This window comes from Coenobita brevimanus, chromosome 58 (assembly GCF_032717465.1).
Source record: "Coenobita brevimanus isolate Jiangsu-jjx chromosome 58, ASM3271746v2, whole genome shotgun sequence".
NCBI lineage: Eukaryota > Metazoa > Arthropoda > Malacostraca > Decapoda > Coenobitidae > Coenobita > Coenobita brevimanus.
In genome coordinates this window covers 25,714,487-25,741,115 of record NC_137011.1, presented here as the reverse complement: position 1 = coordinate 25,741,115, position 26,629 = coordinate 25,714,487, and the positions used below count along the sequence as shown (strand labels likewise).

General features: G+C 42.5%; 1 protein-coding gene across 1 annotated transcript in view; it reads left to right on the top strand.

Moving 5' to 3' along the window:
- The window catches only part of LOC145402697 (uncharacterized), a 139,405-nt gene that overhangs the window by 37,496 nt on the left and 75,280 nt on the right, over positions 1-26,629 (top strand). Inside the window, exons 2-3 of the mRNA XM_080274669.1 lie at positions 4,928-5,026; positions 6,176-6,279. Coding sequence (XP_080130795.1) covers positions 4,928-5,026; positions 6,176-6,279 — 203 coding nt within the window. The remainder of the gene's footprint in view (positions 1-4,927; positions 5,027-6,175; positions 6,280-26,629) is intronic.

Sequence of the window (26,629 nt, the reverse complement as noted above, 5' to 3'; positions counted from 1 at the left end):
CAATCAATAGCTCCATCAATGCATCCACTGCTGAATCTCCCTTCTTCGTCCTCTTTGTTCTTGACAAGGACCTCCCATACTCTCTCTTATCCTCAAAGCCAGAGCCCATCTACAACCTGGATGATTATGTTAAACTAAAATTGGCCAACTTCCAGGCAATCCACCAATATGTCCAATCCACTTTGGCTTCCTCTCAGGAGGACATGCTGCAGCACCAACATAAATCCGCCTCTCACATCACCATCAATGTAGGCGATCTTGTCGTTGCTCATTCCCATATGAGTTCCTCTAAGTTGGATGACAAATTTACAGGGCCACACCGCGTCCTCACTCAACAAGGCAACAAATTTCACCTCCAGGACCTGTCCACTAAGGACACCAGATGGGTCCACGTCAATGGCTTAAAGTGGGCACCCCGTGGCCTCGTGTTGGAAGAGTCACTTACACAACCTCCTTCCCCTCCTTCCCCTCCACACATTCCTCAATCTACTTTGTCTCCACCTATCCCTCAGTCTCCTTCATCTCCACCTCCACCTACTCATTCATCACCCAATCAATATCGGTCCAAACTGCGCTCTGCCCATCAACCTCTTCCAGACCTCCCCCATTAACTCTACCCTGATTTTCTAGGTACGATGTTAGCGATTTCCCTACTGGCAGTGCTGACCCTCCTGGGGTCTGGGTCAGGTCAGGACGATGGTGGAGTAAGTCCCAGGGCCTTGGTCGGCTCGGGAGGCGAGGTAATGCTTATCGAAGAAATAGACTCCTTGAACTATGATCTTGCGCCCCTGGCCGACGTAGCCATTGCCCTACCTGCCTACGCGCACCAGCTCCACGGAATCAAGACCCATCTCACGGCCATCATGGGGACACACAACCCAAATGAGTATCTCTATAACCTTTTCCTACCACTCTCCTGGCAATTGCAATACATAAGTCACAGATTCACTGAGCTCAATGACACATTTTCCATTCAGACACCCGTTGGTCGTTCTCGTGTGAAATGAGGTCTCTTCGACTTTGGCGGTGAGATTCTGAGTGGCTTGTTTGGCGTTGCTACAGCCCGTTACATTTCTGGCTTCAAATCTGATCTCACTCATTTAGCTTCAGCTCTAGAATCCCAACGAGTCATTAAAATCCAACACACTATGTTACAGAAGCTCACAACCCACCTAAATGAAGTCACGTCTACTCTAAACAATTTCACCAATATCTTACAACGCCACCTTTCAGATCTCAACGTTATCTCTCAGTTCTTCTACCTCAAACTCAACATGGATAATCTCCAACTGGCCATTGACTCTCTCCTGTCTCAAGTCTCTACCTTGGTTCGTATCCTGGTCGATGCTATAAATGGACGTGTCACTGCCGACTTAGTACCTGTCTTAGCTCTCCGTTCTGTCTTGGAATGGGTTCACTCCACCTTCGGTCTATCCCCAGTCCTCCCCTACTCCTCCCTTGAATATTATTATCCTGTTCTCGAAGCCACTCCTCTCACCACATACGTCGTCGTCCATATTCCTCTCCGTTCTGCCATAACCTTTAACCTTTTCCACATCATTCCCTTCCCTTTCTGCCTCAACAACTCCTTGTTACAAGTATCTGTTCCTTCAGCATATTTCCTCCTCTCCCGTGATCATCTTTCAGTTGCTTTCCTTTCTTCCACAGACCTCCAGAAATGTTCCTCCCTTACTCCGACCTCTCGTCTCTGTGCTGCCCACCTTTTCGCTATCTTTCCTAGCAGTGCTACACCCTGTGAGTCTGCTTTAGTTCGCAACCATTCCATCTACTCGGCCTGTTCTTTTGTCCCAGCTCCTGACCTCCCGGTTCACCATGCTCACCTCAACCATGTCCAGTACTTCTTTGCTGTTCCCATCTCTGTCACAATCCTGTGTCCTGGTTCTTCGGTTCGATCCGTCCCCGCTAGTGGTCTCTACAAAGCAACAGACTATTGTACTGTCAAATCAGAGTCCGTCATCACTTACGCCACTCGCTATCACGAAGCTGTCCGTAAACACTTCTATGACATCTTTCAACCAATCGACATGCCTTCCACCCTACTATCTGCCAACATTACCTTCACCTCCCCTAACTTGCGCGTGCTAACCTTCCTCACTGACAGAGATTTCATTATGGATCAATTTTCTCTGGCCTTCAGCCGTTCATGGGTTCATCCAACAGTTGTGTTTCCCCCTGTGGTTATTGCTTTCATAAGTTTTCTACTCATCATATGTTCAGTGCATTGTGTCAGAAAAATGGAACGTCGACTCCAGGAAATCAGAGTCGCTACAGGCATAGTACGCCCTACACACGACGTAGAAACTTCCCGTACTTAGTGCCCTCACATTCAGTGACTACGAATGCCATCTGACAATTACCCAAACTGTGAACAGAACTCTGCCTACTAGAAAATGATGGTATTTCTTTAATGCATTACTGAATGAAAGTGTATCCTACAGGAAATACAAAAAAAAAAAAAAAAAAAAGAACGAAGAACAACAATGGAACTCTCATATCTACTCCTTGTGTATCATGTATCAAACTATTATTGTATAATCCCCATTATATCTATGTATACCTTCGACCTTTACTGGACACATCCCTATTAATCCTTGTATATCTTATCTGTATATATCCTTCTAATTCCCTCCCCTCAACATGGCCATGTCTCCCCTACTGCCCCTGTATCATACTTATCCCTTGTACAAACCTCCCCGGTCCTGCCTTAGTAATATAATCAAACACCATATCACTCCTGGTGTCAGGAGACACCATCTCAGCTACCCGGGGGAGTAGTGTACCCCCTGCACAATATGTCTACCCCCGATGTATATATGTCCCCCCCCAATGCATACATGCCCCCACTAAACTTGCTGACCTAGCACGCTTTCCCAGGGCCCCACCCCTGGGAACACGGCGCCACTGTTCAGTTGATAGCAGACAGCCAAGACGGGCAGACTATTTTGTTGTGAGCTAGTAATAAACTCCTTATCTAGCTGTTTGTACACGGAGTTTCTATCACCAAAGTATTGCAAGTTATATATATATATATATATATATATATATATATATATATATATATGTGTGTGTGTGTGTGTGTGTGTGTGTGTGTGTGTGTGTGTGCACTTCAGGCTAATTAATCTTTTTCCACATTTTTTCTTAAGTGAATGATTAAGTGATTAATACGCAGCGTCCAGTCAACATAGATACATGTTGCAACATTTTGTCACGCTCAGTGCTGACGATGTGTTTACACGTTTTGCAATTGCGAGGTCCATCATTTGCAAACATTTCAAGTTTCGTGGGTGATTTGCGTAGGGATATGTGAGATACCTTCCTCTACCCACCGCCAGGTGGTGAAACTGCCTGGACCCACGAAATATTATGTGGCATTAGAGGAAGAAATGAGCAGAAGTGATGATGAGGTAATGTTGTCAAGGAAGGTGAGGTAAGTTGAGGTGTTTGGTGAGTGAAACAATGCTTATATCGCCTATATTATTGTGTGATAACCAATATACTCTTGTACTACATATAAATTCGTACCAAATAAATAAATATCTACCTATTCTCAGTGGTTTGGAATAGTTACCTCTCCCACAGAAAACGACTCCTCTGCAGCGGGGCTCCAGAGAAGATGGTGCCAGGTGATGGGAGGGTCACCTGTACAGGGCACTTCTAAGCTCAGGTGAGCACATTCTCTCTGAATTTTCGACATTTCTCATTAAATGCGGAGGCTTTAGCCAAAAATAAACATTTCAAAAATCTGCCAGGTTTGGGGGGAGGGGCCATTGGTGAAAAATCTGCCAGGATGAGGCGGGTTAAGAAATCTTTTCCTGCCGTCACAGCAGAAACTGATACTGCCTTTTTCATGATTATGGTGAATGGAAAAATGTGCTATGTGCTTTTTGAACCTACAGTTTGAAACTGTGTCATATAAATTTACATTAAATATGTACTACACATCTTAGGAAATGTGGCAGTAAAGCAAATGAAAAAATATGCTGCTGCTGCTTAACCTGAGGGATCCCACTGACGTATGGATACATCACCACGTTTTGTCACAGTGACACCCATTGGCGTATCCATACATTTTGCAATTGCAAGGCCCATCATTTGCACATTTTTCAAATTTTTCGCGTGATTTTTGGTACTTATACGCAGGACACAATCCTCTACCCGAGGCAAGGTGGGGACAATGCCTTGCCCCGAGTGGCCTTCTCCCCCCCCCCCGCACGCCATTGTCTAGGCAACTCACTGACCTGGCCAGTAAAGACATGTCGCGCCACAGAACGAAACTCAAGGTGAGAGTGATTCCCCAGTCGATGGCAATGTGGAGGACAAAGTTTACATGGCTCCGGAGGAAGAAACAAGCTGAAGTGATGGGGAGGTAACGTTGCCAAATAAGGTGCCGTATGTTGATGCGTTTGGTGAGTGAAACAACAACTATATCACCTATATTACTGTGTACAAACCAATATACTCTTGTACTACATATAAATTCATACCAAATAAAAAAATATCTACTTATTCTGAGTGGCTTGGAATATATACCCCTCCCATAAAAAACATCTTCTCTGGAGCATGGCTTGATAGAAGATGGTACCAGGTGAGGGGAAGGTCACTTGTTTAAACCACTTCTAAGCTCAGGTGAGCAGTTTCTCCCTGAATTTTCTATGTTTCTTATAAGAAGCGGAGGTTTTAGCCAAAAAAAAAATAAAATAAAAAATCTGCAGTGATTGGGGGTGGTCATTGGTAAAAAAATCTGCTGGGATGCAGTGGGTTAACATGATGAGGATGATGATAGCAGTAGTGGTGGTGGTGGGACGTGCTTCAGTATCGTGTAATAATAAACTCGGCACCACGAATCTTTGAAGACAATGTCTTTTGAGAAATACAATAAACATTTACCTTTTTTTTTTTTTTTCAGAAACATCTCGCGCATCAGTGTCTGCAATTATCTTCCTTTGGATGATGGTGCCTGTTGCTACATTCACCACTGGTTCTCTGAAACCTGAAAAAATTATCGGTAAGCGTACAAAAAGCAAGATTCTTCACTCAGTTAGAAGATAAGAATATTACTCAGATTAAATCCATATTTCAAGTGTTCTGCTAACTTAATATTTATTATGTCCGATAGGAACTGATAAGTTTGTGGAAGCACTACCCATTCAGCTGTGTGGTTTGGTGACTGTGGTACTGGAGAAGGACACCATCATGTGATGGCACTGATATGACAGGGTGGTGAAGTTGTTTGGCCATACATATGTCTCTCAGTCCCCTCCTTATCTCCGACAGGTGGATGCTGCAGAAGATCAACTTGGGCCTGCAGCCCATTGGATTCACGTACAGATGAGCCTGACTATTACTAATGCTCTTGTTGTAGTTCTCCAGCTCCTGTACAGTATAATCCTTCTGTCTACCGTCCACTACAGTGCATACTGTACCTGATCCTGACTCTTTTCCACCTCATCCATAACCACTTCAATCCCATGACACATTTTGTTTTTTCTTGGTCTTCAGCTTATGAGAGAGATTTCGACCTGGAGAGATTATATATTTCGAACTGGAGCATCGAAATATAGCTTTCCTTAACCCTTTCACTACTAGAGATGTTCTACGTTGAATGAAGTCGTCTGGTAGTAGCAAAAAGCAGATACGTCATCTGTTTCAAGGGGTTAATTCTTTGATTGCCAGAGAACAACACCCCTTTTACTTTAATTTGGCTTAACACTGTCTTCTTTCCAATATAAATGATTTGTTATTACAAGAGATTAGCATCAGAATACGACACTACTTAGGAAGAAGTGCTATGGAAAGGATGCGGAACGGAAGCATTGTATTCTGCCATTCAGGTAAAATCTAGGCCAAGTTAAGGAGACAGTGGTATAGTAAGCTCGTTTTTCGGTTAACAGCAGACGGTTTTACTATCCCCAAGAGAAATCCAAAGCATGAAAAGGCATTATTAAAAACAGTTTGACCAAGACTTGAAAAAAGCAGTGTATTTCAACTTGCAACATTTGACTTTACTCATCATATCACTCAAAGGATTAAATGTGGCTGATGTTGATTAATAGTGGCTGATGATAATGATGTTGGTGATGATCACTCTTATTAATGGTGGCTGATGATGATGATAATGATTATGAAGATTATGAGCTTCTTAGTCGCTCTACAGATGACGACTGTGAGGCGGCCAAAGTAGTGAATATTCTTAACGCCGTTCTCGGGGCGGCACCTCAAGAAGACTTTCTCATCATCCTGAAGGAAAGATGCACACCCGTAAGTACCTTGAAGATGTTCATGACACGTTATTAAAAATTCCCACAGCCCTGTAGAAAATTTTTTTGTTTTTGTCAATATTATTATTATTCTAAGGAATATATAAATCAATCCCATTTGCATACTGTTTAAGGATCAGCCTTCATTATTTCCCATATTACTGTACTGGCTGGCTGCTTATCTGACTAGATATCATCCTGATCCGACTACCGGAACCCGGATAGGATCCAGAACACACACACACAAAAAATGACCCTAAACCTCAAGAACCACTTAAGTTATAGGTCTGAAATTTTTTTGGCATATATCTGGGATATGGGCAAAGTGCAATGCTGGATATAGTCCAGGTCGGATCATTATTCTCTAAGATCGCCTGGGGTGAAAAATTGGAACTTTTCCAGATATTCCAGATGTCAAGAAAATCCTCGATGAAGGATTAAAACTAGAGCCACCAAACTTGGTGGACTTATAGACTGATGACCTATGGTGACATACACAAGATCAATGACCATGACCTCAAGGCCCCTGTCGTGCTCCCCTACTTGACTTTCACTTTAATTTATTCTCCTCTTGTGAGAGTATAGGTAGCACTGGACAGGTGCAAGTAGGGAGTCAGACATACAACATATTAACTCCAATATTCAGAAGTCCATTTAAGACCGGCGCTACGTACGTACGTTTCACTACTCAGTTCTGAGGTAGGGATTCTAGGGTTACTCAAAACTATCTCTTCGTTTTCCCATTTATCCTACTATCGGCTAGAAGCTATATACAATTTATACACTAAGTCAAAAGCAACAAGCTCGTTATCCAACTAACCAAGCTCAAAGTCCCGTGACTGCTGTATGATCGTATTCTATATTAAAAGTGTAAAATCATACCACCTTACAATAGTATTCGGCTCTATAACTAACATTCATAAAAACAAGTAATTATAAGTGTCTTATACGCAGCCAGAATATAACTCGTTTCCACTGTATTTTCAATTCTTACACAAACTTTAATCTTTAGTCTCCACTCCGATACAACTCTTAACCACGTTAACTATTACTTCTCGACTGCCAAATGTTTGACACATATTATATAATAACACTTGAAGAACACTATGAACATCACTCTGTATCAGTATAACATCACTGTCACTGTAACATCAATCACTATAACATCACTGTCACTGTAACATCAATCACTATAACATCACTTCATTATAGCATCACTTTATCAGAGTGTCACTTCATTATAACATCATTTCATCCTAATAACATTACAGAACTAAGACTATACTTTATTCAATATACTAATAACTATCTTACTCTCTTAATTATTAGGGACACACCTTAACTCAATTATCTGCACTAGCTCTAAATCTTTCTATAATAGACACATCGCCCTTAAGTAATTTTCCACTTTTTATCCTTGAGCAACCAAGTTACTTAACTATTATATATATATACATATCGAAACACTAAACAGTACACCCATCACAAACATCAACACCGCTGTGCACACTTTCAATACATTTATACAAAACACAGACAAAAGACACATCCCTAGAGGCAACAGAAACAGACACAACCCCAACTTCACACCAGAAATTCAAGGCCTCATCAGACAATGGGACACACTGCGACACTCCCCAACACCCCATACACAAGACACCGTACAACAAATAAAAGAACTCAACACTCAAATAAACAATAAAATACCAGAGCAGCAAACACTAAACTGGAAAAATTACCTCCAAACACTTGACCACAAAACAAACATCAGCAAACTCAACAAAACACTAAACAGTATCACATTTTCCAACAGCAACACCACACAATCACACGCTGCCATCACAACAATAGACACCATATCCTCAAACAGACAACAAGCAAACACTCTCATCAATCACTTTTCACAAGTCAGCCATCTAAACCCCCATCCCGAAGACCGACGTATCATCCGACGTAAGAGAGTTCTCCACAGACCCAGACTATGCACCTCTCACTTACAACCAGACGAAGCACATCATTAACAACCTCAAGCACTCATCTGCCTGTGGACCAGACAACATAAGCAACATTCGCTTCAAACACCTTGGATCACAAGGCATACAAGCACTCACCAACATATCAAACTACAGCTGCTCACACAACATAATACCCAACATCTGGAAGCGTGGCATTATCATCACTGTCCCTGGACCCAACAAGGACCCCACGTTGCCCTCCTTACACCACCCCATCGCACTCCTCTGCACCCCCTCTAGGGTCACTGAGCGACTGGTGCTGCAACTAGTCACGCCTCATATTCCCCTAGCCCAGTCACAGCATGGCTTTGGGCAGCTGCACTCCACAAACACCCTTCATACAGACCTTGCACAGAGAGTTTTCAATGGCATGAATTCAGCTAGGCCACCTCACAGAACACTCCTAATCGCGCTAGACATTAGCAAAGCTTTTGATGCCATCCCCTGCCACAACCTCACAAACAAAATACTCAACATAAACATGCACAATAACACAAAAAGATGGCTGGCAAACTACTTAGCAGGTAGATGTGCACACGTAACATTTGCTAGTCAGTCTTCTAACATCAGAAACTTCACAAACGGCGTCCCCTCAGGATCGTTTTGTCCCCTACACTCTTTAACCTATACATGCGCGACATTCCCACACCCCACACACCACAGATGCACATAGCTTCCTGTACAAATGATGTAACACTTACATGTACGCACCAATATGCAAACACAGCTGTACACATCAGTCAACCTTGCCTCAACACACTACACGAATGGTTCACCACAAACAGGCTCAAAATAGCCCCAGCCAAATCTACAGTGACCGTTCTCACAAACTGGACAGCAGAACACAGTCACATCCCACACCTCACCATAAACAACACTTCCCTACCACACACACACACACACACACACACACACACACACACACACACACACACACACACAAAATCATTGGTGTAACATACAATACATCAATGTCATCACAAACATTAAAAATAAAATAACACCAAGACTCAATGCTTTGAGGTCACTTGCCCATACAACATTCGGACGAAACAAAGAAACCACAACCACAGTATACAAACAATACATACGTTCAGTGGTGAATTATGCAAGCCCTGCCTGGGCTTCTAACCTCACCAAAACACACTGCAACACTCTATAGACCATTCAGAACAAGTCCCTAAAAATAATCACAGGCAGCACAGCTACTACACCCACAGACCACCTACATCAAGAAACCAAAGTCCTTAAAGTCTAGGATCACCTAGACATGAGAGGCACCCACTTTCTTGCTGCAGCCTCTACAAACCCATAACATCCACTATATTACCTGGCAGCACTTCCACCCATACCAAGGGACATCAAAACAACACCTAGAACACGATACCATACACAAATACTGTCATCTCTCCCCCTTCGCCCACCTCAGACCAGCCTTCAGAGGCATGTCCACACTCAGAGCACTCGCCGCTCCATTCAGTGACTTAAAGACAACACACAGCTGCATGCACAGCCTCCTGACATCCACCCTTCTGAATCCTATCTCCCTCGTGAGGACAGGGTCCACCTGGCCAGGCTGAGATGTGGGCACCATCCAGCCCTCTTAAGCTACCAGAAGAGGCTGAATGACTCCGTTGCTGATGCCTGTCAAGGATGTAACACAGCACCCCATACTATTAAGCACATTATGGAAGACTGCATTGCACACAATCACCTACGCCAACAACACAACATACACTCTTTGAGAGCTCTGGGTAAGCCCGATCTCGGCCATGACCTTCCTAAGGGACTCGGGGCTGTTCGGCCAGACTGCCTAGGGAACAACTACTACTACTACTACTACTACTATTATATTCTTTATCTGGCCCGTCCTGTCATACCCTACCATGAGTCTACAGTATATTCCCTGTATATTCTTAGTATTTCTCACTTTTCTACTTTTCTCTCTCTCACTTTCTTAGTTCCACTTTCCTTCTGTATTCTCTAACAAAGATGTTTACTCATCGTTGCCGTAGAGTTTTAGAACATCACTCGTCCCATCATCGTGGTAGGGTGCTCAGGGGGGCCTCTGCTGCCACAAGTTCTCCCCAAGCTCTCTTAGATGCTCACCCTTTCTAACTGACTTTCAGCCTTCCGTCTCTCCCTCAGGAAAAGTACAGGAGGAGGAAATTGACGTGTACCATTCGTATCTTTCGTTCACTTCACTCAGTGTCCTCAGTCGGGTCTGGTCCACAACATTTTGAAATAGTGTCCATTGCGTAACATAAATTCACACTAAACACGGTTACCTATTGGTTCTGAGTAACTGCTTTCTCATCTCGTTCCCATACATATAATAATAGACCTTAGTAAGCCTTATCTGGCATTCCCTCCTGACGCACATCAGTTTCAATAATTGTGACAGTACAAACGATGAGGGTATTTGCGTGCCTCGCCTCTTCTGCCTTTTCATTGTTCATTCATCAATTTCATTTTTCATTTTTCACTATTCAGCTGCTTCTTCTAGTTTTTCAAGGTGTTGCAAGTATATATACTTGTCGTGTAGTGTTTTCTGGTACCCTTGATCCCTTGTTAAAGTTGGGACAACATAATAGTCTTCATTTGTTGATTGTTGTGGTGGTTGTGGTTGTGGTGTGGGTGGTTGTGGTCTGGTGGTGGGCGAGTCAGCCGCCTGTGTTGTGTTCCCATCGAATGCCGGGTATAAGTCGTCATCACCACCATCGTTTCTGTTGTTGTCCTTACCACTGTAGTTATTGCTGTCACAGCATAGTCCCCTTTCTGGAATGGCACGTCCTCATGGCATCTGCTGACAACGAAACTCCTCGAAGGCCCACGACTCAGAACGTTGAAGGAATGGTAGTGAGAAAGTGGCACGATGTAAGCGGTAGCACAAGAAGGCTACCACAAGAATGACTAGGATGACCATGCCTATAACAATTACTTAAGTCGACCAGGGTGTGGGAGTGTGCAGGTGTTGACGGATGGGCTCAATGACCTTCATACGTTGGATGAGTTCCTGAAGTGGAAATGGGTCACCCATCTCGACATCATCTGCTATATCTTTGAATGATGGATTCAATAATGCTGATCTTTTGAGAGGCATCAGAGATATATTTATAGGGATAGCTATGGGGGTTATCTTTAACTCTTGTTGTCGGATAACTGTGGCATAAGGAAGCAAGACTAGTGCACCGCTGTGGGCACTGAAACCTTCACCTAGGGCAAGTAAGTCTGTATTTCGATATATATGCTCCGTCTGAGACTCTATTAGGGCATGTGAAAGTAAAGTGTATGGGGTAGGGCGTAGAAAAATCCCTACCAGTCTGGGACTGGGTTGAAATCCTTCAAAACAACCTTAGATCATAACTTACTAGCCTCAGGCTTTCCCCCAAACAATGCAGTTTCATGAGTTAAAACAGAGGTATCATATATTGGCCCAATAGGAGGACATATTAATAATTGGCCATGGAGTTTACAAAGATCAAATGAATCAAGTGTTACATAATGTCTCCTAGTCTGGCTTACTGCCAGGTACTGAGCTACTCTATCATGACGGACAAAGTATGGTGTTTCTGGGACTCTATAGGGTAAGGAACTTATTACACATCAATATTGTCATCAGGGACAACCTTTAATGGTACCACCAACCAAAACACAATGTTAGTAGAATCAAAGGACCATCGTGGAACTACAGGTTTAGCATCCTAATAAACAGCTAAAAATTCTGGGCGTGCAGGGTATAACAGGCCAGGTTTTAACAATGACGCTTCTCTCAGAAGTGATAAAAGTACTGAATTGGGAACTAAAAATGATGAGAATTTTCCTGCCAACATTTTTCCTAGGCCTAATTTTAAACTAAAATGATCGTACTGTATATTCATTAAAGCAAGGGACAAACCAATCATAGCTTCAGTAATCCTAATTTCCTTCTTATTTCCCAATGTTAACAAACTCACTTGTCTAATCAAATAATATGACACATTAGCTGCCCTTTCCAGTCGTTCTGTGGCTTTATGCATAGCATGCATATTTCGTACAGGGGCATTTAGAATTTCAGAATGCAAATTAAGTTTAATTCTCTCTTTTTCCGTAAAATATTATATATTATGTATATGCTCATGAATTAAATCTATCTGCCCTTGTGTTGCAGTTCCAAATTGAGCATTAGATATCTCTCCAAAAATGTTAAAGACTCCTCGCTTCTTAAGACACCTTGATGGGGCGGTGGTATCATTTAACAAGAATGACAAATAATAATTTAGAGAGTGAAATAATTTAGCAAACTCTTAATCTAAAGTAGTTAAGGTTTCTCTCAAGGAATTACCTATTACTGATGAATTATCCATGTGCTCCACTGATCAGCTGACATCAGCAGCTAGTTTACAGGCGTGTACCAGAGGCTGATAAAGCTGATATGTATCAGTTATGTAAGGAACAAAAAAATAGTTTCCGGTCAAATGTACTTGTCACTGTGAGGTGAATGCAAGTCCTGCTCTCACCGGTAGGTCTTCCCACGCCTGACTTCCAAGTCAACTGATGATTACAGTCAGTAGGACCTGCAAGGAATCAGATTTTTACTTAGTATACTCTATAGGCTGGTCCATAATATTAGGTAATTCTGTTATTTGCCTCCTAGATCTCAAGCTATAGGTTTTTCTTTCTTCTTCTCCGATTTGGATTCTATCATTTGTTGGGTTAATAGCTGCTGCCCCTTCTTGTATTTCCTGTGAATCCTGCATGTCTTGTGTATCCTGTGTGTTCTTCTCTGTTTTCTGTAGCCTAGTTGCGAAGTTTCTCCTCTGTCCGCCTTCTCAACATTTAAAACGTACATTAATTCATATCTTTGTATCTCCTCTGGTGGGAGAGGGTCCTCTTGAATGGGATATGCTCTCCGTGCATTACCATTCATTCTCTCATCTAGGTTGTCTTCATGGGCAAGCCTGACTCTACTGTATGGACTTTCATGACTTTCCCGGTCTTAATATTTACCAATTTCACAACTACATCACTTATTATTCGTTTTACATGGAACGGTCCATCATACAGGGGTTGCAACTTCTTAGGCTCCCCTGGCTTGGGTATTCTCTGCACAAACTTTATCTTCCGTACGGAATTCTTTTACCTTTGCCCTTGACTTCTGCTGGATCTCCTTGGCCTCTTGACTCTCCTCAATGTACTTGAAGCACCTCTGATAATCATCCAAGTCATAACAGATCGGTTCCTTTTTTGCGACTTCATATGGGACACCAGGGTCCATTAGAAACATGAGGTAGAATGGAGATTCCCTAAGTATTCTATGGTATGCCGTATTCTACGCCCAATTGGCAAAGCACAACATCCAGTCCCATATCTGCGAATTATCCTCTACTAAGCTCCTTAGATATTTCATTATCGTGGCATTAGCTCTCTCAATCACCCCATTCGCAGACGGATGATATACAGTTGTATTCATCTTTTTCATCTTCAACAACTTGGCTATTCCCTTAAGAGTAGCATTGACTAATTCTGTTCCCTGGTCCGTGACCATCCAGGGTGGTGCTCCATGAAAAAACACGACATTCTTAACAAACGCTTTTGCAACCTCATCAGCTGTCTTTGCATGAAGCGGTACGGCTATTAAATATCGTGTCATCACATCAATTATTGTCATGATATAGTTATACCTTTGTTCATTTGGATTTATAGAGCCAATCAAATCCATGTGAATCCTCTCTAAGGTACTCCTACCCTAATGTATCGCTGTAGCGGCGCCGGTGCGTCCCACAGCGGCTTGAAGCGGTTGCAAGTAAGGCACGCCTTGCAATAATTCTCAACATATTTACTTATCCATGGCCACCAACTAAATCGTTTTAGTCTCTCTAAAGTCACTTTGATTCCTCCATGACCTCCAGTCATATCCAGTACACTCTGCGTTTGTCGGGAGTCACAACCTACATTAGGCTCTCATCACAATCATTACTCCCCATATGGTATAGTAGGCCATCTTCGCCTGTGAACTCACTAATACTAACTCCTAGTGCTCTCTGTGTATCTTTAATCTCTTCTCTCGTTACTTCCACTTCTCCGTCTCATATGGACTGAAGATACTGTTCCTTCATTCTCTTATACAATGGATGTGCATCCTGTCTACGTCTCACTACCAATTCTTTCCACCATATTATCTCTCTCTCTCTCACTCTCTCTCTCTCTCTCTCTCTCTCTCTCTCTCTCTCTCTCTCTCTCTCTTTCTCTCCATCCTCATCAATTCTGAATATTTGATAGTCCTCCTTCTCGTAATCATCATCATCGTCTCTCGTTCTCTCTCTCTAACTTTTAGCCTTGTACCCGTAATTGCAAGAACTCTGTCCTCCGACAAGACTTGACCTCGAAGTCTAGATAAAGCATTTGTTACAACATTATCTTTTGTCTGGTATGCAGGTTATTTTAACATTATACTCTACAACCAAAATTTGCCGTCTAGCAATTCTTCCACATGGGCTAGTTGCATTCAGCAGCCAGATCTGGGGTCTTTGATCTACTTGGAGCTCCATCTCATAACCTAATATCAGTCTACTATTCACCTGGAGACCATAAACTATAGCTAAAGCTTCTCTCTCTATGGTGCTAAATTTCATCTCAGCAGAGTTCAATCGCCTACTGAAGTACGTGATGGGCCGTGACCTTCATCCTCCTCCTGTTGCAACACTTCTCCTATAGCGGAAGAAGAAACATCTGTAGTTAGCCCAAACTTTTTTGTTAACTGCACAGTCACTCCTTCAAGCAACTCTCGTCTTAGTGTTTGTAACGTAGTCTCTGGTTCAACACTCCACTGTATTGTGGTGTTGTCTTTTTTTTATTCTTCCTACCACCAGTCACCTTAGTGAGTGTCCCAACCTTCTCAGCATAACTCTGAATATACCTTTGATAATAATTAGTTATTCCGAGGAAGGACTGTAACTCACAGACGGTCTTGGGAGTGGCTATGTCACGATTAGCATTCACCTTCTGGTGGTTGTGGTCTTATTCCCTTTGCACTAACTACATTTCCTAAGTAGTCCACCTCTGATTTTAATAAGTAACACTTAGACAGCCTCAGAGAAAGGTTCACTTCAGTCGATTTTCCTAACACTGTATCTAAATTCTCTACATGATTCTCCCAAGTCTCTCGCTGAATGATTATGTCATCCAGGCACACATGTGTGATGGAACCCGTAAGTCCAATTAGCACATGATTAATCACTCGTTGGAACGCTGCTGGCTCCTCTTCTAGTCCAAAAGGAAGCACACTGTACTCCCAGTGACCCGCAGGGAAGGAAAAGGCTATATTTTCCTTGCTGTCCTTTGACAGCGGTATCTGGTGGTACCCCTGATGGAGATCCAAACGACTGAAATAACGGCTTTTCCCTAACTGTGCCAAGATGTTCTGAATGTTAGGAAGAGGGAATCAATCCTGTCGGATATTAGCATTTAACTTCCTAAAATCAAAACACAACCTCAATCCGCCCTCATTTTGCAATGGGCACTAATGGTGCATTATAAGGGCTTCGTGAGGGCCGTATAATTCCCTGCTCTAACATAGACCTTAAGTTTTCTTTCACATCATCATGATACTTCACCGGGACAGGATATGGTTTCCTATAGGCTATCTCCGGGCTCATAGTTACTATTCCATGATAGTAATATGTGGTCACATTAAATGGTTCATCCTCCAATGCGAACACTGTCGGATGCATCACTATCATTGTCTTTAAGACTTCATTTTCCCTATTCATCGATCTTGGAGGAAACATACTATCAACTAAGGCAAAGAACTTCTTCATCCGTGATTTCTCTGCCTTTCTGGTCTCTTTCATCATAACTCCCGATATAATTTCTCCTTGGTTTCTCTCATTTGTAGCCTGATTCCTTTCGTCTGTGTCCCAAGACACTCTGCAACATAGCTTCACATATCTCAGGCATGTATTTTTCTTGAATTCGATCCTGTCCGGACTAAGATTAACGAATCTCACCTTAAAACGAAATCACGATTTCTTTCGCGCCTTCACTACTTCCTCTGGCCCTTCTCGTTCTAGGATCCCAGTTTTCTCTTGTAACAACACTAACCATTGACACAGCGTAGATGCTGACATATTTCCTTCTGAAGTTCAAAGATAGTTGCTTCACTTCGCTTTATTTTTACTTCTATAATAACGGTACCGCAAGTCCATGGACCTAACTCAGTACTCGTCGGTATCACAGCTTTTGCCACTTCTACGTTCCCATTCACTTGGGCTTCATCAGGCTCACTGTTCACTAGTGCCGCTCCTTTATACTCAAGAGGGACAATATCTACAGATTCGCCCTCTGTATACAAAGTCGAGGGGTCCGTCATCAACTCCATTCTAGTGGTTAACATAAAATCCATCCCAAGCAACATGGGTGCAGGTAAGCCCAAACTTCCTACAGTAATAAAGGTATGAGCATACCACTTATTTCCAATCTTGAGTCTAACCTCTCTTCTTCCGTCGGTAAGTATCTCATCTCCACTCACGTTAAATCTGACTGTTTCCTCTGATTCCCAGTTATCTTGCTCAATGCTCTCTTTCAACTGCTGATATACCTTTCTTGTAATTAATGACCTAGCAGTCCCTGTATCAGTCAAGGTTAAGATGCTTTCATCTAGGCCTTTCATATTTACCAGCATCGCGACTAATTTCTGGTAGCGCATGAGTGTGGCGACCGGAATTGGGTTGGATTTTTTTTTTCTGACTCTGAGGTGTGGTACCTGGCGGTCCACTCCATGATGCCTGTCCCCAGTGATCACTTCTTCCTCTTCCCCTATTATCTTCTCTTCCCCTACTATCTTCTCTTCCCCACTCTTGTGTTCTCCCTCTTCCTATCCAACACTGTTGAGCCTGGTGACCAGGTTTGTTGCAGTGGTAACATCTCCCTGTCTGACTATTGGCAGAGCCAAACGGCCAATTACACTCTCGAGCAATGTGGCCCTTGCCATGGCAATAGTAGCATTCGGCCGTCGGGCAGTTCCTAACAATATGCCCTACTTTTTCCCAAGAATAACAAGTGACAAGTGAGGGCACCTTCACTTCCCCTTGAGCTTCTTTAGTGGGGCCAGTACGGGGTTTTGGCTTTTCTGTCGCCAGTGCATTTATGTTAGGTTCATTTTTTTCCGTCATCTCTAGCAACTTAAGTTTTGGATGCGTTTCAGCATACATCAGCATTGCTTCTAGGATTGCTCAGCTGCAGCATTGCCAGACGTGCAATAATTACTGCAAAATGCGATAGTTTGTCACACTTTGCGATATGCGTTAGCATGCTTGGAATAATGTGATAACTTTCATAATTTCATACTCTGAAAAATAAATTGGGGATTGCAAAATTAACAGGTCTACTGCAAGACTAGTACAACAGAAGGATTTAGTAACTCTTTTGATAACCAGTATTATAAACTGGTAGGTACTTAACAGGTAAACAAATTCAATAACGTTAATTAATCACTCCACATATAAATATATTAATTCCACAGTAATTACCGACTTATGTGAAGAAATTTATGAGTGCGATAATTTTGATCAAAAAGCGATAATTTTTACATGCCGGGTACAATAACATGGGTTTTGGAATCTGGCACGGCTGCTGATCTGGCGACCACCAGCTTCCCACCTCCAACACAACATTGCCACCTATAGATGAGTGTTATGCATGTTTTATAGGTTTAATAAATGTGCAGTCATATTATTTGCATATTATTTGCTCTTTCACGTTGCTTTCTCTACAGTTCAGTGATACAGATATGTTTGTTGCAATTAGAGTCGTATATTTTAGTTTGAAAACTTGTCCTTGATGGGGTCTTTCAACCCAACCAATATTTTACCATTAGTTACGTGTTTCATTGTACGAGAATTCATTATACAACTATGCCTAATGGAACCTATCTGCTTGTATCTTTGGGACCTCCCTTTACTGGCTCGTGCATCAGTGGGGTATATCCTCACGTATTCATTTTTTACAGCTGTTCTGAACCAACTTTCCTAATCGTATTGAGATGTGTGTAGGCGGAGTCTATACAGTGCGTTTTGGCCAGTTCTAATCTACCTTGATCAGTCCAAATTGGGCTTACCGTCATATCTATAGTCTGCAGCCAATGCCTTGCACTTGTTATACATCTGTACTGAGGAAAGTCTGGTGACACTTCCTCTCCACCACAAAAATAAGGCAGGCCTGCTATTTTAGCATAATCGTTTACGGCATTGCCAGTCAGGGTCTGACTCAACTTAATGGCGAGATTCTGCAATTGGTCGAGGGCTGGGGCGGCAGCATCTCTCACTGCAGACTTTGGTTTGCTCATTTTAGCTCCTCTAACTCCCTCGAAACAGTATAATAAATAATTGGAAAACGCTGAGTCACACCGGGATGGTGACGGTATTCCAAGATGCGTTAATCACTCATGTAATGCCTCTTCCGACAGGCACCTACGTAATCTAAACCAAGCTTCCGGACATGGTATTAGTCCCCATGACACTGGCGATGGAGTACATGGAGGGCTAGTAGGACCTAAGTTCATTACAAAATCTGAGTTACGAGTCTTTTCCACCTTAAAATCCCACCACTGCTGCCACCAGTATGTTGTGCTGCCCTACTTGACTTTCACTTTAACCCGCGCCGTCCTGGGGACGTACTTCCACGTCCTCACGTTTTGTCACAGCTAATCCCGTGGACGTACTTCAACGTCCTGCAATTGCAAGGTTCATAATTTCCACAATTTTCAAAATTCGCGGGAGATTTTCGTTTCGCCCGGGTACCCAAGCCTCCCCTACCTGCCGCCAGGCGGGCAGCGTCCTAGACCCCGTGTGACCCGCGCTCGCCCTTGTCTCGGTCACTCACCTGCTAGCAGTGACCCAGGTCAGACATGGCGCGGAAAGGTCTCTCAGACGAGGAAATCGCATCCGTCCTGGAAGCCTTCACTGGAGACAGTGATTCTCCACTCGATGATGATGTGGTGGATCACGATTACGTCCAGCCAGAGGAAGAAATAAGTAGCAGTGATGAGGAAGTCCCTTCGCCCCGAAAAACGCGGTATGTGACATACCGTAAGGCAAGGGAAGGCCAGCCTGCTCCCCAACCACGTGCACAGCTATGTCTCCATCACAAATCTGATCAGGACGAGGATGAGGACGATGAGGATGACGGAGGCCTAGGATGTGATATCGCCGCGTGGTTGGGAAAGGAGAAAATATCACCACGTGGATCAGAAGGTGGGGCGAGACGACACATAAGGTATGGTCAAAGTACTTTGTCTGGGGAAGTGGCAAGTGGTGTGGTGGGATTGCTGGGAGAAAGGGAAAGTGTTGTGGCGGCAGCGCGGGGTGAAAGTGAGAGTGGTGTGGGGGTAGTGCGGGGTGAAGGGGCCAGTGGTGTGAGGGAGGCAGCACGAGCACGTGGTGCTCGTAGGCCTAGGGGAGAGGAGGTTGAGTCACTCCCCAGCACTTCTTTCGCCCCTGAATATCCCCAAACTTCCTCCCCACAGCCCCAGGATGTGGGGAAAGGAAAGAAAGGGAAGGGAAAGGGTAAAGGAAAAGGGAGAGGGAAGAGAAGTGCAAGTGATGAGAGGCGCCGCTCTCCACCTCCCCAACCTCCCCCACCACCCTCACCTCCCCACCCTGACGAAGGGGACGATGGTGACGTGGCTGGAGACGGTGGTGTCACGTGGAACTGGGAGGATGGGAGTAATTTTACTCCCATCATTCACCCTTTCACTGAGGAGTGGCAGTCAGGTTGCACGGCTCCAGGTGTAAATGCTGGGTCGTCACGGTTAGATTTTTTCAACTTGTTTTTTGGTGAGTCGTTTGTTGGGCGCATAGTAGAACAAACAAATATTTTTTCACAATCCCAGCGCCGTGAAAGTGAACGGTTAGGAACCACAAGCAAGCATGCAGAACAGTATGACTATCCCGTGACTATTTCAGAGATGTTCCTATTTTTTGCCCTGGTAATCTTGATGGGTGTGGTGAGGAAAAACCAAATTCCTGCCTACTGGACAACGGACCCAATCATCCTCACACCTATCTTTGGAAAGGTGATGGGTCGTAACAGATTTCAGTTTATTCTCGGCCGCCTCCACTTTTTTGATGCAGATGATCCAGCCAATGCAAATAACACCGATAAAATGAGGAGAATTAGGCTGGTATTTGATCATTTACGGGAAATGTTCCGCTCCTCATTTTATCCCTACAGAGACCTCGTCATAGACGAGAGTCTTGTGTTGTGGAGAGGCAATATTTCCTTTAGGCAGTACATACCCAGCAAGAGACACCGTTTCGGGTTCAAGATCTTTGTTATGTGTGACTGTAAGACTGGTTATGTGCAAGACATAGTCTTGTACACGGGCGCACAGACAGATATAATAGAAGATCGGAGTATAGGACTCTCTGGGGCCGTGGTGAAGACAATGATAGAAGAGTACCTTCATCGTGGTCATGTGTTGTACCTGGACAACTGGTACACTAGCCCTCTTCTCGCTAGGTTCCTCCACCAACACGACACCGGAATCTGTGGTACAGTCAAGAGAAACCGTCTCCATATGGTCAAGATAGGGAGGAAACTTGACAAGAATGAGGTGGTTTTCTTCCAGGCCAATAACATCCTTGCCACCCTGTGGAACCACAACAGGGAAGTTTGCCTCCTGTCAACTGTTCACAGCCCCCTGATGCACCGCACAGACTCCGTGGATCACCGTAGCGAGAGGAGGCGCAACGTATGAAAACCAGAGTCTGTACTTGCCTATAATCTGAACATGAGGCAAGTTGATCAGTCAGACTCGATGATTTCAAGTGTTGACTGTGCCAGGACCACGATGAAGTGGTACAAGAAACTCTTTTTCCACTTGCTCGACATCACGGTCCTGAACGCCCACTAGCTGCACGCAATGACCACCGGAGTATCCGAGACCTTTGAGGGGTTTGTGAGGGAGCTGGCACGTGAAATAATCGCCCAGCATGCCCAGGACAGACCCACACACCGCACCCGCGCCCCCCGTGCTGCTCAGACTCCCCTACGTCTTGCAGGCCGCCACTACCCCAGCGCAATCCCTTCCGAACCAAACCGTCGTAAACCCCAGCGTCGCTGCCATGTACAGTATGTAGGCACTCGACAGTCAGACCAACCACGCAGAGAAAAGACACAAGATACGAGTGTGTCGAGTGCAATGTTGCGTTGTGCCTTCAGCCTTGTTTCAAGGAATATCATAATTTCCTACACTACTGAAACTGTGTGGGAAGGCGAAATGACGCTCATGATAATGGTAAGGCCAGTCAGTAGGTGCTAAGTCAAATATAAAGTTGAAACGGGTGTTATTTTTTCAGAAAAGTAATGTATAAGATGAGAATTAGTGTAAGTGGAAAGAATTGTTATCAAAACTACACCCACTGTGTAAATCTGGTCAGTAAATATGTGATAGCAAGGAAATATAGTGGAAACGGGTGTAATGTTAGCATGAATAAAACGTATAAGTTGAACATTGCTGTAAGTTGTCATAATTGATGTCACAAGTACACCCACATTCTGGTCAGTAAGTATGTGATAGGAATTATATAAAGTGGAAGATGTTGTAATGTTAGTAGTAAGGTATTTTATAAGTTGATTACTAGTGTAAGATGAAACAAATGATATCGCGATAACACTCCCTGTGTAAGTACGCGCAAATATGACGCTAAGTTCCATCGTACGTTCAGAAATGATGTGATATCAATTATATCAAGTGTTTACATGTGCAATGTTAGTGTAGAATTATTATATAAGTACAAAAATAGGTTGTAAGTTGAAGTAGTTGTCACAGCGACTTCACCGTGTGTGTTATTATGCGCTATTATTACGCTATATATTTACGTAAGGCCCGAAATAATCTCAAAACAGTTCTATAAAGTTGAAAAGTGTATAATAATATTAGAAAAGTACTATGTAAGTAGAAAAAGCACAATACGAGTTGAAACAACAGTCACAGCGAGTTCACTCACTACGTAAATAAGCGCTAACATTACGCTAAATGTTATCAAAAGGCCTGTGAATACGTAAAAACAGTTTAATAAAATGTAAAATGGTATAATGTTATTGTAGAAGTATTATGTAAGTAAAAAAAATTATATGTATCATGATTTTAGAATGTTAGCGATGCATCGTGACCAAGTTGGCCGATTTTGCTCGTTTCGGACGATGGTACAATGCTTATTTCTGCTCTATTTTTGTATAAAATCCAATATACTCTTTTATCACATGTTTTTATGTTTGTAATAAATTCATTTCTACTTACTTTCATTGGTTTCCCAAACTTATAATACCATAGAAAACGTTTGAGGCTCACACCGCCTAGGGAAAACACGGGGCCAGGTGGGACCAAGGCATACCTGGTTAAGCTAATTAGGGACCCCGGGGACCACTTTCTTTGCCACCGGCCATTGTTTCTGACCAAAAGCGAAAGTTTAAGCAAAAAAAAAAAAAAGGGTCGAAAAATGGTCGGGATTGGGGGGTACCAGTGGTCGAAAAGTGGCCGGGACGGGGCGGGTTAATTTATTCTCCTCTTGTGAGAGTATAGGTAGCACTGGACAGGTGCAAGTAGGGAGTCAGACATAACAACATACTAACTCCAATATTCACAAGTCTAATTAAGACCGGTGCTATGTAGGCACGTATCACTACATAGTTAAGAGGTAGGGATTCTAGGGTTACTCAAAACTAACTCTTCATTTTCCCATTTATTCTACTATCGGCATTATACGATTTACACACTAAGTCAAAAGCAGCAAACTCATTATCCAACTCACCAAGCCCAAAGTCCCGTGACTGCTGTATGATCTTACTCTAAATTAAAAGTGAAAAACCATACCACCTTCGACAGTATTCTATAACTAAAGTTCATAAAACAAGTAATTAATCATAAGTGCCTTATATGCAGCCAGAATATAACTCCTTTCCACAGGATTCTCAATTCTTACACAAACTTTAATCTTTAGTCTCCACTCCGATACAACTCTTAACCACGTTAACTATTACTTCTCGACTGCCAAATGTTTGACACACATTATATAATAACACTTGAATAACACTATGAACATCACTCTATTATAACATCATATCAGTATAACATCACTGTCACTGTAACATCAATCGCTACAATATCACTTCATTATAGCATCACTTGATCAGAGTGTCACTTCATTATAACATAATTTCATCCTAATAACATTACAGAACTAAGACTATACTTTATTCAATATACTAATAACTATCTTACTCTCTTAATTATTAGGGATACACCTTAACTCAATTATCTGCACTAGCCCTATATCTTTCTATAATAGACACATCGCCCTTAAGTAAGTTTCCACTTTATCCTTGAACAACCAAGTTACTTTAACTATTATATTCTTTATCTGGCCCGTCCTGTTATACCCTACCACAGCTCTACAGTATACGCCCGGTATATTCTTAGTATTATTCAATTTTATGCTTTTCTCTCACTCTCTTAGTTCCACGTTCCTTCTGTATTCTCTAACACAGATGTTTACTCATTGTTGCCGTAGTGTTCCAGAACATCACTCGTCTCATCGTCGTGGTAGGGTGCTCAGGCGGGCCTCTGCTGCCACAAGTTCTCCCCAAGCTCTCTTAGACGTTCACTAACTGACTTCCAACCTTCAGTCTCTCCCTTAGGAAAAGTACAGGAGGCGGAAATAGGTGTGTACCATTCGTATCCTTCGTTCACTTCTCAGCGTCCTCAGTCGGGTCTGGTCCATGACATTTTGAAATATTGTATATTGTGTAACACTAATTCATACTAAACACGGTTACCTCTTGATTCTGAGTAACTGCTCTCTCATCTCGTTCCCATACATAAAACAATAAACCCTAATAAGCCTTATCTGGCATTCCCTCCTGACGCACATCAGTTTCAATAATTGTGACAGTACAAACGATGAGGGTATTTGCGTGCCTCGCCTCTTCTGCCTTTTCAATGTTCATTCATCAATTTCATTTTTCATTATTCACAATTCCGCAGCTTCTTCTAGTTTTTCAAGGTGTTGCAAGTACCTATAATTGTCGCATGGTGTTTTCCGGTATCCTATATCCCTTGTTAGAGTTGGGACAATATAATGGTATTCACTGGTTGATTGTTGTGGTTGTTGTGGTTGTGGTGTGGGTGGTTGTGGTCCAGCAGTGAGTGAGTCAGCCGCCTGTGTTGTGTTCCCTCCGAATGCTGGGTATAAGTCATCACCACCATCGTTACTGTTGTTGTCCTTACCACTGTAGTTACTGCTGTCACAGCACCCCTCTATAGCTCTGTTTCTAGTAGAAAATGGTTGTGGGAAGTTGTTCCATTACTAAAATTTTCTTTGGACAACCTTACGATGCTCTTATTATTATTATTATTATTGTTATTATTATTATTAATGTTATAATTATTATTATTATAATTAGTAGTAGTAGTACCAAAGAGTATGGAGAAAGATAAGAGGGGACAGTCGCGCGAGTCTCTAAGGGAAAAGTGTAACTCCGAGAACGGTGGCGCCGCCCGACGGCGATCGTGGAAATTGTGATAACGCTTCTTTTTGCTAGCTCACACCACACCAGTGTTTAAAGCGAATGTTAGCACTTTTGTTGGTTGTAACAGTATCTTAATCTCCATTATAGCCTACTGTATATATATAAAACGATCACTACTTTGGAAATCTTAGTAAATATTCTGCAGGAAAAAAATAATAAATACAAGTGAGAGTGGCACTTGTCACTGACAGCTCATACCTCTCGACTTGACACACTGGCCTCTGACTGTGGTTTACAACATTATTTAAAACTCCTGGCACTAAATGAAGTGTACTTCAAAAGGTTGAGACGTAGGGAGCATATAAATGAGATAGTCCTATATCAGGCCAATCTATTAAGAAATTGAAACTCCCCATCGCAAATAAATAATAACAGTACTGTATCTGGAGCAGCATTAGTGTGATTTTAAGAAAATATCTGTTGTCTGCATGTATAGCTATGAATGCAGACAGAGGGATCATATATATGTTCCCTAATTTTACGTCCTAACTTAATCTGTCCTTCTAACCTAATTTAACCAAACCTTACTTAACCTAACCTCTCCTAAACTAACCTAACCTAACCTAACCTATCCTTGGGAACATAGGATCCTGGGAACATAGGGATGGCCCCCAGAGAGAGAGAGAGAGAGAGAGAGAGAGAAAGGGAGGGTTACCAGTAAATTATCAGAAAAGAAAAATATAATAGTGATGAATATATACCGGTAGTTGAAGATTATCTCTTGGTTCAAATTATTCTGTTAAATACTTCAACCTTTCCATATTAATAATCACGGAATAATGATTATGTCAATGTCAATATTAATCAAAGCACTTCGCTGCATCAACAACAGAAAAAAAGTAACTGCAAGTTTTTGGAGGGGGTGTAATGCCAAACCTTATAAATGTATATACAGGGTTGGTGGCTTTAAACCAATGGTTTAAACCAATTATTATTTTTTTAAACCAAATCTCTCTCTCTCTCTCTCTCTCTCTCTCTCTCTCTCTCTCTCTCTCTCTCTCTCCTACAACTAAATTTTAAACATTTTTATTGCAAAAGTGAAAGAGATCTTCCATGTTTTACTAAACCTTAACTCAGTGATTAGAAAGCATGTGAGACAAATGTAGCTGACTGATAAAAGCTGATAAACGCATGTGAGACAAATGTAGCTGGCTGATAAAAGCATGTGAGACAAATGTAGCTGACTGATAAAAGCTGATAAAAGCATGTGAGACAAATGTAGCTGACTGATAAAAGCTGATAAAAGCATGTGAGACAAATGTAGCTGGCTGATAAAAGCATGTGAGACAAATGTAGCTGACCGATAAAAGCTGATAAACGCACGTGAGACAAATGTAGCTGGCTGACAAAAAGCATGTGAGACAAATGAAGCTGGCTGATAAAAGCATGTGAAACAAATAAAGCTGGCTAATAAAAGCATGTGAGATAGATGAGATGGCTGATAAAAAGCATGTGAGACAAATGTAGCTGGCTGATAAAAAGCATGTGAGACAAATGTAGCTGGCTGATGAAAAGCATGTGAGACAAATGTAGCTGGCTGATAAAAGCATGTGAGACAAATGTAGCTGGCTGATAAAAAGCATGTGAGACAAATGTAGCTGGCTGATAAAAGCATGTGAGACAAATGTAGCTGGCTGATGAAAAGCTGGCTGATAAAAGCATGTGAGACAAATGTAACTGGCTGATGAAAGATGATAAAAACATGTGAAACAAGTGTAGCTGGCTGATAAAAGCTTCATTTTAGACTAAATCGGGTACCGTATTTTC